At 38.6% G+C, this 15,231-nt stretch overlaps 1 protein-coding gene across 4 annotated transcripts in view; it reads left to right on the top strand.

Moving 5' to 3' along the window:
- The window catches only part of RAB8B (RAB8B, member RAS oncogene family), a 28,188-nt gene extending 13,527 nt beyond the window's left edge, over window positions 1-14,661 (top strand). The window contains exons 2-10 of one of the 4 annotated variants that reach the window (XM_085234049.1): window positions 417-477; window positions 1,140-1,200; window positions 2,578-2,655; window positions 3,697-3,786; window positions 4,559-4,624; window positions 6,494-6,544; window positions 8,046-8,070; window positions 10,531-10,603; window positions 14,470-14,661. In XM_085234049.1, the coding sequence (XP_085090175.1) occupies window positions 417-477; window positions 1,140-1,200; window positions 2,578-2,655; window positions 3,697-3,786; window positions 4,559-4,624; window positions 6,494-6,544; window positions 8,046-8,070; window positions 10,531-10,580 (482 nt within the window). In that variant the 3' untranslated portion in view covers window positions 10,581-10,603; window positions 14,470-14,661. Of the gene's footprint in view, window positions 1-416; window positions 478-1,139; window positions 1,201-2,577; window positions 2,656-3,696; window positions 3,787-4,558; window positions 4,625-6,493; window positions 6,545-8,045; window positions 11,826-14,469 lie in introns of those variants that run through there. The other 3 variants (XR_014885925.1, XM_085234051.1, XM_085234048.1) reach the window with 3 other exon arrangements.
- The last annotated feature ends 570 nt before the right edge of the window (window positions 14,662-15,231 follow it).

Genomic DNA, 15,231 nt, shown 5'->3' with positions numbered 1-15,231 from the left:
TGAGCAGATGCCACTTCTGGAAAGCGACATAAAGGTCATACATGTAATTTTTTTCTCAGAGCCAGCAGAGGTCTGAGGGAATGGGCTTGAACTGTAGGGATTAATCAGAAGTTGAGACACGTACATATTCACCTTATTGGTGGAAAAAAGGGTGGAAAAAAAGAATGGATCTTCCCATAACCTTCATTGATTCTACCAGTGAATCTGAGTTTAGTAATATTTCCATTGTGCAGAAGAATTTATTCTTAATACTGCAGGTGCAGCTGGAAGCTTTTATGTATTTCAGGTTTTGTAGTGCATGGTAGAAATGACAACTTTAGGATAATTATTTTTTTTAAGTTTGTATTTAACAAATTGTACAAAGGAAATGGAGCACTTCCTTTTCATTTACCACAAAATTCATGTTTCTCTGGCAGGAATTGACTTTAAGATCAGAACCATAGAGTTAGATGGGAAGAAAATCAAACTGCAGATATGGTAAGTACTCCAAAGTAACTTTTCAGTGAGTTCTGAATTATCATTGAGCAGGATTGTGACAGGACAAGGGGAAACTGTTGCAAACTAAAAGAGGGGAGATCTGAATGGGACATAAGGAAGAAACTTTTTACACTGAGAGCAGTGAGGCACTGGCACAGGTTGGGTGGATGCCCCATCCCTGAAGATATGCAAGGTCAGGCTGGGTCAGGCTCTGAGCAACCTGATCTTGCTGTGGTTGTCCCTGTTCATGGCAGGGGAGTTGGACTAGACGATCTTTAAAGGTCACTTCCAACTCAAAAGATTCTATGATTCTGTGATTCTCCTGCTGCGTGTTTTAATTTATTTAATTCAGGAATCGTATGCATCAGAGCTACCTTTGTTAATACTAGGAAAGGCTGTGTAATGCTGAGGTCTCAGTGCTTGCATGAAAATGCTTTTATGTCACATTAAGGTGCTGCTGTAATCACTGATTTTAAGTATGACAGCTTGGAAGTGAAGATGATGTTGAGGGCTGAAGAAACAGACATTGCTTCTAGGTGGTATTTTCCTTAATTAATGAATATAAAAACGTTGTTATTCTGTTTTAAAAAGAGCTCTAAGTGCAGAAAAGCATAAAGAAAAAAGCATATCTCGATGAAATATCTGCTTTCTTTGAATTTTAGGGATACAGCAGGCCAGGAGAGGTTCCGCACAATCACAACAGCTTACTACAGAGGAGCCATGGTGAGTGCCCTTCATGAAATTTATGTACAGCTAGTGTAACTGTTCTGCTGGTCTGAAATTGCATCCTGTAATTCTCCTAGTGGAGAACAGAGTAGTTGTCACTTGTGCCCTGGGGAATGAAGTGTTTTTCTTGTTCTGCTTAGTTTTTTGTTACTTGCTGATACATTGTCTAGTCATAGTTGTTTTTTTGTTTTTGTTTTTGTTTTTTTTGTGTGGTAAAACTCAGAGTCTTTTTTTTAATATAGTTACCATTTGTGTGGATTGCAGAAAGAAGCAAAGTTGCCAAGCTTGAATTAGATGGCTTAATAATGCAACGAACCCTTTTATACATTTGAAATATTTGAAGAATAAGTAGTAAATGACTTTAATTCCAATAATCTCTTTTACTGAGTTGATTTTTCTCTTCTGCTTTTCATTACCGTCAGCTGAGAACACAGAATCTGGACTAGAAATACAATCACCTGTAAAATGAATGGGTTTTTTGCCTCCATTAAGAAAGACTTGAAGTCAAATAGCTGTCTTCACGGTTCTTGTTACAACTATGTATAATGGCTCTTAATGTCATGATTTGAGGTACCCTAGGTCCATGATTTTAGGTCCAGTCACTCTTAATTTAAACTTGCTGCTAGCTAGCCGTGCTGCTACGATGTGTTCTTAGCACCTTCCATGAATGGATCTGTCCATAGGCTGGCTGTGGGTCCAGGTAACTCTGCTGTCAAGGAACACAAATGGTAAAGATGTTGCTTGTAGCTCTCATTGAGCATTTTTGCACTTAAAAATAGTTGGCAGTGGTGTGGTCTTCTTCCCATTCCCAGTCCAGGGCTGCTTTTTCTTGTCTTATGTAGAGTGACTGGGTGCACAGTGAGAAATGGAGATAAGCCTGGCAGTCTGTCCTCTGTGCAGCTGTTGTGTGGTTTCACAGGCTCTGCGGTTTGTTGTGTTAGTTCATATGCATAACTGCCTGAAAGAGCTAAAGCTTTTGTGGGAACACCTGAGGTGATCTTTCTTGAAAGAATCTGCTATCCCCAGCAGACTCACAGGTCTCACAGGTTTATCATTCTGCTTAGAGAGGCTGCTTCTAAACTTGACATCAACAATCCTGGTTGCTGTTGTAGTAGAGATTGTGAATTATTCCTGACTATGAGCCAGTAATTCAAAACTTCCTGTTAGTAGTGTGTTTGATCTATCTAATGGTGCCATGAGATGTTAAATAGTAATATTTTGGGGTGAGCAAATGCATAATGCTTTGAAAACTATTATTGTTTGTAAGTATGTAAGTCCTATGTCAAATTTCTTGTAAGTGCAATCAAACGGCATACATCAGAAGTCAACCAATATTATTAGCTCATCTAACTAGATTTTCTTAATTTCATTTAGGGAATTATGCTGGTGTATGACATAACAAATGAAAAGTCTTTTGACAACATAAAAAACTGGATAAGAAACATTGAAGAGGTAGGTGCTTTGTAAAAGGAGGCTTTGGAAAATACTACTTAATCATTCTACCTTAAGATTTCATAGGGAAAAATAATAGTAAAATAATAATTTACCTTCAGATAGCAGCCAATATATTTATGACCAAGTTAGACTATGCACTGAACAAAACTGATTACCAGTGTGAAGAATATTGTCTCCTTCCTGTAGGTGTGGATGCTTGAAAACCGAGGTTTAATAAGTAATAGTGAAGTGTTTCAAAACTGATCTTGCTATGACTTGTGCTGCTCTCTCTTGCTTTTGGGTTTGTGTATGGAAAGGCTGTACACCTTTGAAATCTTGCTCCTTCTTTGCACTGAGATGATGACAGATCTGTCTAGTTTCAGTTGCTTTTGTGTTTGTAGAATTAAAGACTTTTATCCTTTTCATTTGGTCTAGCAGAAAGAAAGCTTAACCATTGTAAATTATTTAACAGGACATGCTGTCAATTAGAATGAGATAATTATGAAGTTAGAGGAGAAGCCCTAGCTTTATTGAAGCTGTAGTTACGTAACAGAATCTGTTTTCTTGTTCTTTGTTTTTTGGTGTTTTTTTTTTCTGTATATGTGTTGTGTACCACCACTCCTCCCCCTAAAAAATAAATCCATAGGCTTTTCTTTAGTATTATTCTTTAAATAAGCAAGTTTATTGTATTAATGATCAATTTGACCCAATATTGACTGGTCTAGAAATGTTTTCACTGAACTTCTCTTTTTTTTTAATCATTTATTAATAATCTATTTTAAAAATGCAAATGTAGTATGTAATAATACCTCAATCCCTGTGTAATGTTACATATAACTTGTTATTATAAGTAGATTGAATGTAGGAATCTTTATTCAAAGCTATTTCATTATTTCAGTATTAGATTGCCTGTTTCAAAAGTCATTACCTTTCTCAGTAATGCCTTGCCCTTAGTTATCTTTTACATAGTGCCCATTTGTGGATGGGTTTGACACACGGATTTCTTTGAAATCACGGTGCTCTTTCTTTCTAAGAGGTGACATCTTTTGCTCCCTTCAGCATGCCTCTTCAGATGTAGAGCGAATGATCCTGGGTAACAAATGTGACATGAATGAGAAGAGACAAGTCTCCAAAGAAAAGGGGGAAAAGGTAAGCTTTATGCTGACTTCATTCAGAAGCCAGCTTTTATTAGTATTCTGACTGTAAGATATTGCTTGCTTTTAGGCACATGAGAGCACATCTCACACCTCTCGTTTTAGACGTTTTTGATATAAGATGTTATAAGTTCGGCTTGTTTGTAAAAGTCTGTGTTTGAGTTTGAATAAATTTAAAGTTATCCTTGACGTGAGAAGAAGAATCTGTAAAGAATGCTGAGCTTTGCTATAGCATGAAGTCTTGTAAGTCTCAATAAAAAGCTATGTACGTAGTTTAGCCGTTCAGTGTGGTGGTTACTGGCCCTTCTCATAGGTACTAGGACTAAACTAATCAGTTCAATAAGAACAGAATGCTATTCTAAACTAGAATATAAGAGTACTATGCAATAAACACCACCATGTATGCAGCTGAAATAGCATAATGGTTAGTAACACAACTTAGAGGATGGTTTTGTGTAGTTATCTGTTCAACATGCACATAGCAGTGAAGATTTTAATTCTGTGGTTTTGGGTCTTAAGACTTAAGTCCTTTGTGAGCAGTTAATCTTTTTGAGGGGTTTGAATTTACATGGAGATACGGCCTGTTTTAACATTTTTCTGTTTGTCCAGTAACTTCAGTGCTTTATTAAAAGAAAAGTAGAAATAAAGCTTTGTTTGTTTGCAAAGCCTGCTGCTGTCTGTAACACCTGTTGTATTATGAACTTAGGTAAAATACTCATTTGCAAAGGATCTTCAAAACGACTGAAAAACTTTAATCTCTCTTTCAGTTAGCAATTGATTATGGAATCAAATTTTTGGAGACAAGTGCAAAATCCAGCATAAATGTGGAAGAGGTAAGGTTTATGCTTAAATGGGTTTTGTCAATATTCCTGTGGAGGCATGTTGCATGATTGGTAACTAATGGACTTACTGTTTCTGATCTGGGACATGAAGTCACACCTGGCTCCTGGCTTACCAATCTTGTTCTATTTAGAAAGCTATTGTAAAACCTAGTGTTTCTTGTTTTATGGTAATATCTGGCATTGTTTTTAAATGGATTGTTAACAGAGTGCTATTATTGTAACAAACAGTTGCTTTAAATTTCAATTGCAAGTGCTCTTGGACCAGAAATAGGTAGAATTCTAAAACCAAGGTCTGTGGAGGAAATTGCCTTTGAGATTCTTTATTTTCAGAACAACATGGTGCTGTACCAAAGAGTCTTCAGGTTACTACTGAGCATGCTATGAAGATGAGACTGAAGTTTTTCTTGCAAACATCAGCATAGACTGCCATAAACTGATGTTAGTGGAGGAAAAAAACTAATACTACTCAGTCTATAGACCTGCAGTCTGTTTTCTTGCAAACAAATTCCATGCTAAAAACACCAGCTCCATATTTGGGAGAGCATTAGGAAATAAACTGGGAAAGTAGAGTAGCTCAAGTCAAATATATTTTACCATGAATCACTATTATCATCTCAGGGAGTGTTGTGTGAGGATGTTAACTTCACGAAAAATGTGAACAGGAAAATATTATGATATCAAAAGGCAGATACGTTGAGATTTATTCATTCAGATTGGAGGCATTGTGCTGCATCAGGAAGAGTGCTGGACCTGATTTTCAGAATCATAATGATTCTTCTGGCAGTCAGTAGAAATGTGAGTATTAGCAACTAATACTGATGGTGGATAGCAACAGTCTCCTAATACAAAGCACATACCTTGGTTAATCCATTTGGAAGGTAGACTTACATTTCATGACATGCCCTGCAACTTCATTTTCGCTTTTCTAGGCTATTAAATTAGTTCGTGCCTATCCCAAACTACTTGACTATAAGTACTTTTAAAAATTGTTACATGAGTTGTGAAGAAAGAATAAATAGATGCAATTGGTGTAGATATTCAGCAAGTAACCACTTAGTTTCATTTCCACCAGAAGTTGAAACTAGTGGGGAATTAAACACTTGTGATCACAACAGTATTACAAGTAAGCTAGTTTATTTTATTGGCGATGATTTGTTTGCATTAAGTGCTTTTGTCCTTGGATGTATTCAGAACACAGTGAGAGAGTAAAGGTTTACAGTTTCTCCGATCTGCAATGTATTTAGAGTGTTGATATGTCCAGGTACACTGAAGTCTTACTTTTTATCAGTTTGGGAGAACTGCAGCATTTCTGCTGCAGAACTTTCTCTGCTCCCTTGTATGTTCAAGTCTGAGATGCTGAGATTTGCCAGAGTGGCCGGAGTGATTTCTTTTATTTTTTGTTAAGCAATGTTGTAAGCATAAAGAAGGGCTATAGGCAGCCCAGGAGTGAGAGATTTGAATGACAGAAAGAAAGCTAATTTTGATGTGAACTCACAGGTTTACCAGCCTCAAAACTTTACGTACATTTCCAGTTGCAATGTGCTGTACAGTTTGGCAAAAAAAAAAAAAACAGTTAATGTATGTAGCCTTCTATTCAACAGATGTTTTTTGTCCAAGAAGTAGGCAGTTGGGAAAGTTGTTTGCGTGCTTCAAAGTTGAGAAAGATAGAAACTAAAACTATTTTTTTTTCTTTGAAAGAATGCTCATTGCAGTGTTAAATAAGCAGCTTTTGTACCCTGTGCCTTGCAACTCCAAGTGCTGTGTTGCTTACAGAATGTTTGCATGTCTGACTACTCCTAATGTATCTTTTAATGTCTCTGTTGACTGATTCCTCTAATCTTATTTTTTTCTCCTCACCAGGCTTTTTTCACACTTGCACGGGACATCATGACAAAGCTCAACAGAAAAATGGTTTGTATTTCCAGTGGCATACAAAGTAGATACACTGAAATTACTGTTAAAATAACTGGCTTGCTAGTAGTAGCCCTGTCCAAAAGTTTCTGGTGATTGCAGTGGGTTCTACATCACATTTGAGTGAACAGGTAGGGGGAAAATGGGGAATGGGGAAGAACATTGTGCTCAGCTATGCTAGGAGAAACTGGGCTGCAAAGCTGCTGCTGAAACACACACTCTAGTTTTTAGCATCTTGATTCCCTAGGATGTTAGCTGGAGAACAAGTGAGCATCCAGCACAGAGCTACTAGGACATTTCATCTGGTAGGGAGCTTAAGAGCACAAGATCCATAGGAAAGGTTTAATGACCTGGGCTTTCTTAGCATGTTGAAGGGAAGGCTGTCTACAACTATCTGAGGAGCATTTTACAAAGGTCGTCGTGACTTTCCTGGCTAGTGCCAGCTAATATAACAGTGACCACAAACTGGTGCTTGGGAGCTTTAGATTGGGCATTCGGGGGGAGGGGAAGTCATCATGAGGGTTGTGTAGCTCTGGAATAGGTTCTGAAGAGGGTTTTTGAAAGTTTCCAAAATTCATCTAGACAAGTAGTTCATCTAGTTGGCCTGATCTAATGTTAGTCATAGTTCTGCCTTGAGTGAGAGGCAGGAGCAGATGATCAGCGACCTTTTCAACTAGTGTTTCTGTGACATAATCATAATCCTTAATCCTTTCTTAAGTCATAAGATAACATGCAGCTTTGATGTAGTGAAGCAATTCTTAACTGCACATTGCATTGTATCTGGAAAGCATTGTTACTCTTACAGTTAGTTGTTCGTTTACTCTAAAGGATAATAGCAGACTATATTTACCTAATTTACCTGTCACAGAAGAGAGCGAGATTTAGTAGGTGCCATATTTGATTGTTAATTTCTTAGGCTGATTTGCAGTCACTTAGATATACAAATTCACTAATGCAGTCATAGGAGCTGCCATTACCAGTGAACAAGGATTTGGTGATGCAAATTCCATTAAGCAAAAGTTTATTTCCTGTTAAAAGAGCAGTGGATTTCATGGTTATGCTGTAAACTAGCACAGATGCTAGAACTCAAGCTGATCTTAAGTGTATTCATGTTCTCTGTTTAAAAGCAGTCACTAAAATACAAATGCATATTTGCTTGAAATTGTTCTTTATTTTCTGTGAACGTTACCACTGAGCAGCCTGAAACTGGTGTGTTCTTTGTCCTTGTAGCACTATGTTCCTTACTTCATTGAATGTCAAATTTTGTAGTCGCTCACTGAGCTAATACTTGAGATTTGGACCATTGGACAAATGTTTCTTTTAAAGATAAGCAGTTCTATGAAGTAATTAACAGAGCCTGGATAATTGAGGAGCTCAGGCTGTAACAAACCATTCCTCCAGTTATCATTTTGCAAGAGGGAGATGTAGTGGGGAAATTATTTAAGCTAAAATCAGTTTTAATTGATGCATTTCATGACGTTGATAATCTTTTCTTTTTCAGAATGACAGCAGTTCATCGGGGGCAGGTGGGCCGGTAAAAATAACAGAAAATCGATCTAAGAAGAGCAGCTTCTTTCGATGCACGCTACTTTGATGAACTTTTAACAATAGACTGCAGCACACTTAGAACCTTTTCTGCTTCTTTGAAAGCACAGGGTCACAAAGCCTCAGAAATAATACCACCAAGCTGCTGCTGAGAGCTCCATTGAACGTAGACTGCAATACACAAAATATCAAGTGGATTTTGCTCACTAAGCCTATTGTTCTGTCAGGCTCCTCTTTCTCAAATGTGGAAGCTATGAAGTGGAGACACAAATGCAAGAGTTAACTTGTTTTCCTTTTTTACTTTCTGTTTTATTGCCTGTTGCAAAAGCTGCTATGTTTCTTTTAACTTTGCACATCCATATTAGCCTCTTACTGCCTGTTACAGCACAATCTTACATTTGTATTTGCACAGTTTCACTTGTAAGTAAGATTCTTAACAGATTTGTGCAGATTTTTTTCTTTCATTTTTAAACAAATTTATTTTAAAGCAGAACAGCCGGAGGACAGATTAAGTCACTTCCATTATTTTCTTTGCTGTGTACTTACAGCCATGACTGCATTGTGGGTGTTAACACTCTAGTGATGAGAATTACTCTAACAATTGACATTTAACAACTTGTATGAGTTCTGTCTCATAGATGCACAAATCTGTTCATGCAGAAGCAATGGCTTTTATTCTGAATGTAGTATGTTGCTTTTCTTTCTTTACCAGATATAGAAAAGTTGTGTTCTGAATTGCCAGTCACTGTCTGATTTCACAGATGCACCTTTCGGTAATTTTAATAAACGCTGTGTCTTTCCTCACTTAACTTCCATTTGTTAGCTCAAACTGTCTGCACCTTTTCTTTGTTTTTATGAGGAAGTACACTCCGGAGTTGAGATCATCACAAATTGGCCTCATTGCTATCACTTAAGTGGCTTATGGAATCTGAACGCATGAGTTTTGAGTAACCACTTTGTGGATTCACTTGCTCAGAATGACTGCTCTAACGGTGACTTTGATTTCTATTTTAATGATAAAGATGGTCTGTTAATGTCTGTGAGCATCAGCCCTTGTCAGAAAGGTGTCCAAAAGTCAGCTTCCTGTGTGGTTGCTGAAGTTCATCAAGCTCTGGCACTACATAAAGGGTCACACTCGGGCTGGAACGTAATATTGGTTATGCAGTTGATGATGAATGTATGAAGCCCTCATTGGTCTGCTCAAGCAGTACAACTTTTTTTTTTTTTTTCATTAAAAACTGGTACAGTGACCTAGACTGTTAGAAGCAGAGTTGAAACTTAGTTGCCTTTTTTACTCAACTGAGCATTGTATAACATAGTCTTTGTTCCTACTACTTTTTTTATTGTCTACTAAAATTTTTCCTCGATGAGCAAGTAAAATAGGTGCTCTAGTTCTGTTGATGTGCCAAACTTGGACCATTGTAAGCTTTAACTACAAGTTTGTGTCCAGCATGTTTGTTATTAGGGGATAGGTGGATTCTGTCATTGTCAGAGTAATGTCTCTGACTTGCTTGCTTTTGCTTCACAATGTTGTCAAGTTGCAAACAGTGAATTGGTTGTTACTGCAGATAACTGCTTCATTCGCGGTGTCCGGTACTGAATTTGTCATCTTGGATCTGTTGTAAATACTTTGAAAGTGAACAGACCAATAGCATTAGATATAAAAGGACCTTTGATTTGAAAAGATCTAACAGTAGTAGCTGGTCCTATAAAGATTAAAGTGTTATGAACCTTGTCCCCACTTGTAGCTTAGTAGAAATAGTTACTGTAATTAGATGGTGAATCTCATAACCTTCTGTTGCTGCACTTAAAGAAAAATTGTAGTGGCAACAAAGGTTTAGTGGAAAGTCAGAGCATCCCTAACTGCTCGGTTGTCTACCCTTGATGTTTTTCTTGGACAGGCTAAAGCAGTTATGTTTTCTGTATGTTTTTTCTTTTTCTTCTTTAGGGGAAAAAAAAAAAAGTGCTTCTGTACAGAAAGTGTTGTGACACCAATTATGAATGTTGTTTATTTTCAGTAATTTACCTCCGACTTACTTGGTGTCGTAATACTTTGATTTTTATCTCAGGGGTTGTCTGCAAACCAAAACTGACATGTTCTGTGTTTGGCACCGTTTACAGAATGCTTTGTGTCGTTTTTCCTGTCTTCGCTGTGTGGTTAAGTGTACATTCAATAGTAGTCTCCATGAACTTCCCTTTGAAAGAGCCTGTAAGTAGGAGAGTCTATGAAGTGCTTCTTGAAGCAGCAGTGAATTGGGGTATCTGCTCTGTATTTGGGGGGGCGGGGGGAAACTTGCTATTTTCTTACATTTAGCTGTGCTAAACTGTACATAAATGTGAGGTAAGACCATAGGAAATTCACTTTATGCATGATAAAATGATGCAGTAAATATTTCACTTTGCTTAATGTTCATGTAAAGTTCATCTTTTTCTATTTGTAGAAGAATTTAGTGCAATTTTGTTGTCCCCTGCTGAAACTGAAGAATTCTAATTTCATGTGGTCTTATGGATAAGGTAAAATGCAGATTTCTCTCTGTTTTGCCCCCACCCCTGTTCTCCAGCAGTATTAAGTGGCTGAGTGGCTGCACTTTGTCAGTGTGCTAACTTCTCGTCAGTATAGACCTTTCTGTCTACAGTCTGCCTTGTCAGACATAGGAAACCGTGCTGTATCTTAGCGTGCAAATCAGCTGTATGTTTTACTGGGAATTTTTTAGCTATGTTTTGCTTTAGGCAAGTGGGTGATGATAAATGACATGTTCTGCCTAGGCATCAGATGCTGGGTACTACAGGCTTTTCTAATACCAGTATGATTGTTCTGTGCAGTCTCCGTTGCTACTTTGCTCAAATCTATATAACCTAAATTTTGAAGGACTCAACTATACCTCAGCCAACTAGTTAGTATTCTCATGTTCATTAGTATGAAAGTCATAGAATTATTCATTAAGCAGCAAATGTATTTCTGTTTTGCTCCAGAAGTTGCCATTAAGCTTTTAGGAGAAGGAGATGTTTCTGGTGGATTTTAATGGAATAAAACCACTGTTTATGCTGTTGAGGTTTTTTGAAATATTTCTCTGCCCTGTGTCTGTGTACTACATCTTGACCAATATTTTTCTAAATGGTTTAAAAAGAAATGTGGTCTCAGTGCATTGCAGTTCTAGCTTGCAGTCTGTGCTCAGCAAAACAGGCACAAGTTGTTTTTGTTGAGTATATCTAGAATATTTTATTTACTTAATGTCTTACTGGAAGTTGTATTATTATTATTAAAGCTTAAACCACTCGAAACATAGCTAACTTTTCTATTTGGGGGACAGACTTAAAGATACTGGTTGAATTTTCAGACCTGTAGGTGTGGTTTTTCTTTTTTGTTTTCTTTTGTGCCCTTTTTTACGTAAACTATTTCCATTGTAAGTGCATTCCCCTTTCCAGTCTGCTGAAGTCATTTAAAAGGCATAGTCATTTTCACAAGTGAAGAAAGAATTCTTGAATATACATATTGCATTAAAATATTGTGAATGGATACTGATTGAAGTACATGAATTATATGTAAAAATGCATAAATGTTATTTGTGGAAATGCCCTGTCATTTTGCTATCTGTTAATGTAACTGAAATTTTGCAACGTTAAACTTGTTAAGAATTGGTCTGTAGGTGATGATAAATAGGTCTTTTTCTTCTCCATTCACTGAACTGCTTATAAATTCTTATAAATAAAACTTGTATTTCTCTCTTCCACAAAAGCAGGATTTCCACTGATTTTTCTTGTTTCTGATGAATTTAAGTATTCTAGTGCATTCCTATGGCCTTACAGATGTTTTTGCAAATAAAACTTCAATTACAGTTATTTTAATGCAATGTAGCTACTAAATTCAGACTAGAGAGTATAGTCCTTGAGAAATTGCTTAATTTTGAAATAGAAGTGTTTTACTGTGTGTGTTTAAGCACATTTTTATCTCTGATCAAAGGTGTAATGTGAAGAGCTCCTGCAGATAAAGTGATATTGTCATGTGATTAACCTGTAAGCCTAATCATTGTGTACTGATGTGTATAGACAAAAAAAAAAATCCCCTCCCAAAAAAAACACTTTAAATTCTAATGGTTTTATTATTCCATGTGAACTTTTTTACAATAATATGCCTCAAATAAAAGTTACGTAATGAAAAGAATTTGGAGTATTTTGTATGAAATATTCCACATAGTTGTTAGAAGGTTGGCATTTCCACTGTTTTCTATGTCTGTTGTGGATAGTAGTTCAGCTGACTGTGTAAAGCTGTAAATTCATTGATATACAAGAATACCTGTGGTTTGGTTTTGTTTGCACCTAAACTTATCTGTTCTTCAGATACGTCTGAAATGTCCTTTACTCCTGGAGTGATTGCTTTTTGTAGAAATTAAGTATATTATTCCAGTGACTGTAGGTTTCATAAGGAAGTGTTTTGTCAGTGTATCATGAAAAGCTACAGGTGCTGCTCAGAAGGTACTTGGGAAGTAAAGATAACGTAAGAGACAGTCTGCAATTTGAGTAAGAGTTATTTGGTCACTTGTTAAGTCAGAGATAACTGACTATTTTCTTTTTAATTATTATTATTTTTTTGGTGAATGGTATGGTCTTACTACTTCTACATAACCTGAGACACAAATATCATCCATATGTTAGATATTGCTTGTCGAGCCTTATTCACCACTGTGTATGGAGGGATTTGACAGAAGTATGTTTGCTATTATATTATCAATAGCTTTTGACTTCAAAAGTCATGTGGTTTGTAAGTCATGATTGGTATGATATTAGAGAAGGAAAGAGTAGCTGTGTCTGTTCAAGACCAATGCAGATGAATGGTTGAGACACCCAATTGGGCAACCCATTGAATTTATAGGCGGAGTACTTCACCATGGATGACAAGTAGCTTCTAAAATTTATGCTTTTTACATGTTCCTGTAGTAAATTGCATTTAGCTGAAATAGTGTTTTGTGTCTTTTTACCTCCCACAAGAGCAAGCTGGAGTTAGCTTCTTGTTAACGCCTGTTGTTTTGGCATTTGCTTTCTGTACTCAGGCTGCTTCTGGCAGACAAGTTTGCTGCTTTAGGAACAACTGTTTAAACCTTATCTTTCAGTTGTCTTCATCTGAATTGGGTATAGATAATGAGCAGTACTAAAATTACTTCTGAGAGTCTTTCAGTTTGAACAGAAATGAGTGGCATGCATCTGCACCCCAGCAGCATTTTAAATTAGCATTCTTCATTTGTTAAAAGGAAATAGCAGTTATACTTAACGCTGCATGAAACTGGTGGTTTATTACAGTTCCTGGATCTGTCTTTTGACTATGAACCAGGAGTTATTACAAAAGTAGCTCTCGCATAGTTATAGATCAGAGGCAAGTTACTGGTACTTGTGTAGAACCCGATTTTATGGTCTGGTAAACTACCTTTTTTTTGTGAATAATGCTTTCTAAGTTAGTTGACTGATGGCTCTTTCAGACTTTTTGGACTGTATCTAGGTCATCAATGTAATGTCAGATCTTAAAATTCCTTTTAAAGTTCCTTAGAAAGGGAAGGTTCAGGTTGGACGTTAGGAAAAATTTATTCTCTGAAAGAGTGCTTAGGCACTAAAATGGGCTGCTCAGGGAGGTGCTGGAGTCATCAACCCTGGAGGTGTTCAAGGAACATTTAGATGTTGTACTGGGGGACATTGTTGAGTGGGGGGATATTGGTGGTAGGTAGATGGTTGGACTGGATGATCCTGGAGGTCTTTCCCAACCTTGGTCATTCTATGACTATTGTGTTGTCTTCAAAGTGAATGCAAATTCCATCAATGTTCAGTGATTGTTGAACTCTTCACCCTTATTTATTAAGCATCTTCTGCGAGGAGGTGACAGGAATGCCTTGCTGCAGCAGTGACTTCTGGCAGTGCTGCACAAGAGTGCCTGTGGCACAGCTGTAGCCACAGAGCCTCAGTGAAGCGGTGGTCTCAGGCAAAGCCCTGAGCGGTGTTAGTGACAGTTGAACTTGTTCCAGAATGGGTTTTGACTCCTTGGAAAAAGCTGCCGTGGGGTCCCTGATGCCCCATGCAGTGGGATGCCTTTGTGAAGCAGCACGGAGCAGGTTGTGCTGCTGGGGATGCCTGGCATTGTGAGATGGGCTGAGCACTGCTGCGCCTCTGCCTTCCTCATTGGTGACAGTGCCCAGCACTTCTTTGTGTACAGACTTTGGTTGGACTGCTGGCACTGTGCTCATCTCTTAAGAGTGTTTAGCCAGGTGAATCATCTATGCTTTACTTGTGCTTGTGTTAATACATTCCTTTTTTAAAGGAAAAGCTGAACATTTATTTTCAGTATTGTTTTTAAATCCTTGGGGTTATTCTTTCCTTTTTTTCTCTTTTCCCTCCAGGCACCACAGCAGCTAACTAGTTCTGGTGTGTTCTAGATGGAGGATGGTGTTATCCGAAGAAGCCTAAGCAAGCTCTGTCCGTGCTTTTCACATCTAATGCAACCGAATGCTTTTGAGCCGCTTCACCTGCTGCGTGATGATTGTAAAACCCACGTTTATACTTTGCACAAATAAAATACAAGGAAGAGGCAAGCACGTGTCTTAAACCTTTTGTAAGTAGTTTCCCACAGTCGGGCAGTTAGGTGTGTTTTGCAAAGTGCAAATACGGGGCTCAGCTGCACTTTACATTTGCACTTAAGTCCCTGGCACTGCTGCCCGAAGGCACGGCGTGCCGCATCCCTGGGACGCCCAAGGCGCTGTGCTGGGGGCAGTCAGCCCGTGGCAGGACTGGGAGCATTACGGTCGCCTCCACCCCCCACCATTTTATGACTGACCGCTCCAGCGCGGCCCGCGCGCCGCCCCGCTCTCTCCTCACAGCGGGCCGTGGCGCCAGCAGGGGGCGCGCTCCATAGGCGGTGGCGGCAGCTCGTTCCGCACCGCCTCGCTCGGCGTTGTGCGGTGAAGCGGTGGCGCGGGCTCGAGGCGGCCTCAACTCAGCGCAGGGCGCTCTGCGGCCGCGCGCCCCGGCACTGAGTTCCTCAGGCGCGAGGCCTTCCCGTCACGTCCCGGCGGGTCCCGCTGCTCCGCCCCGAGCAGCCCCGCCGGGATCCCGCACATCGTACGGGGCGGGTCTGTCGCTTTCGGCGCCTGGAAGGCGTTCCC

This window comes from Meleagris gallopavo, chromosome 12 (genome assembly GCF_905368555.1).
Source record: "Meleagris gallopavo chromosome 12, MGAL_WU_HG_1.1, whole genome shotgun sequence".
NCBI classification, from domain to species: Eukaryota; Metazoa; Chordata; class Aves; order Galliformes; family Phasianidae; genus Meleagris; species Meleagris gallopavo.
This window is presented reverse-complemented; position numbering and strand designations above follow the sequence as displayed.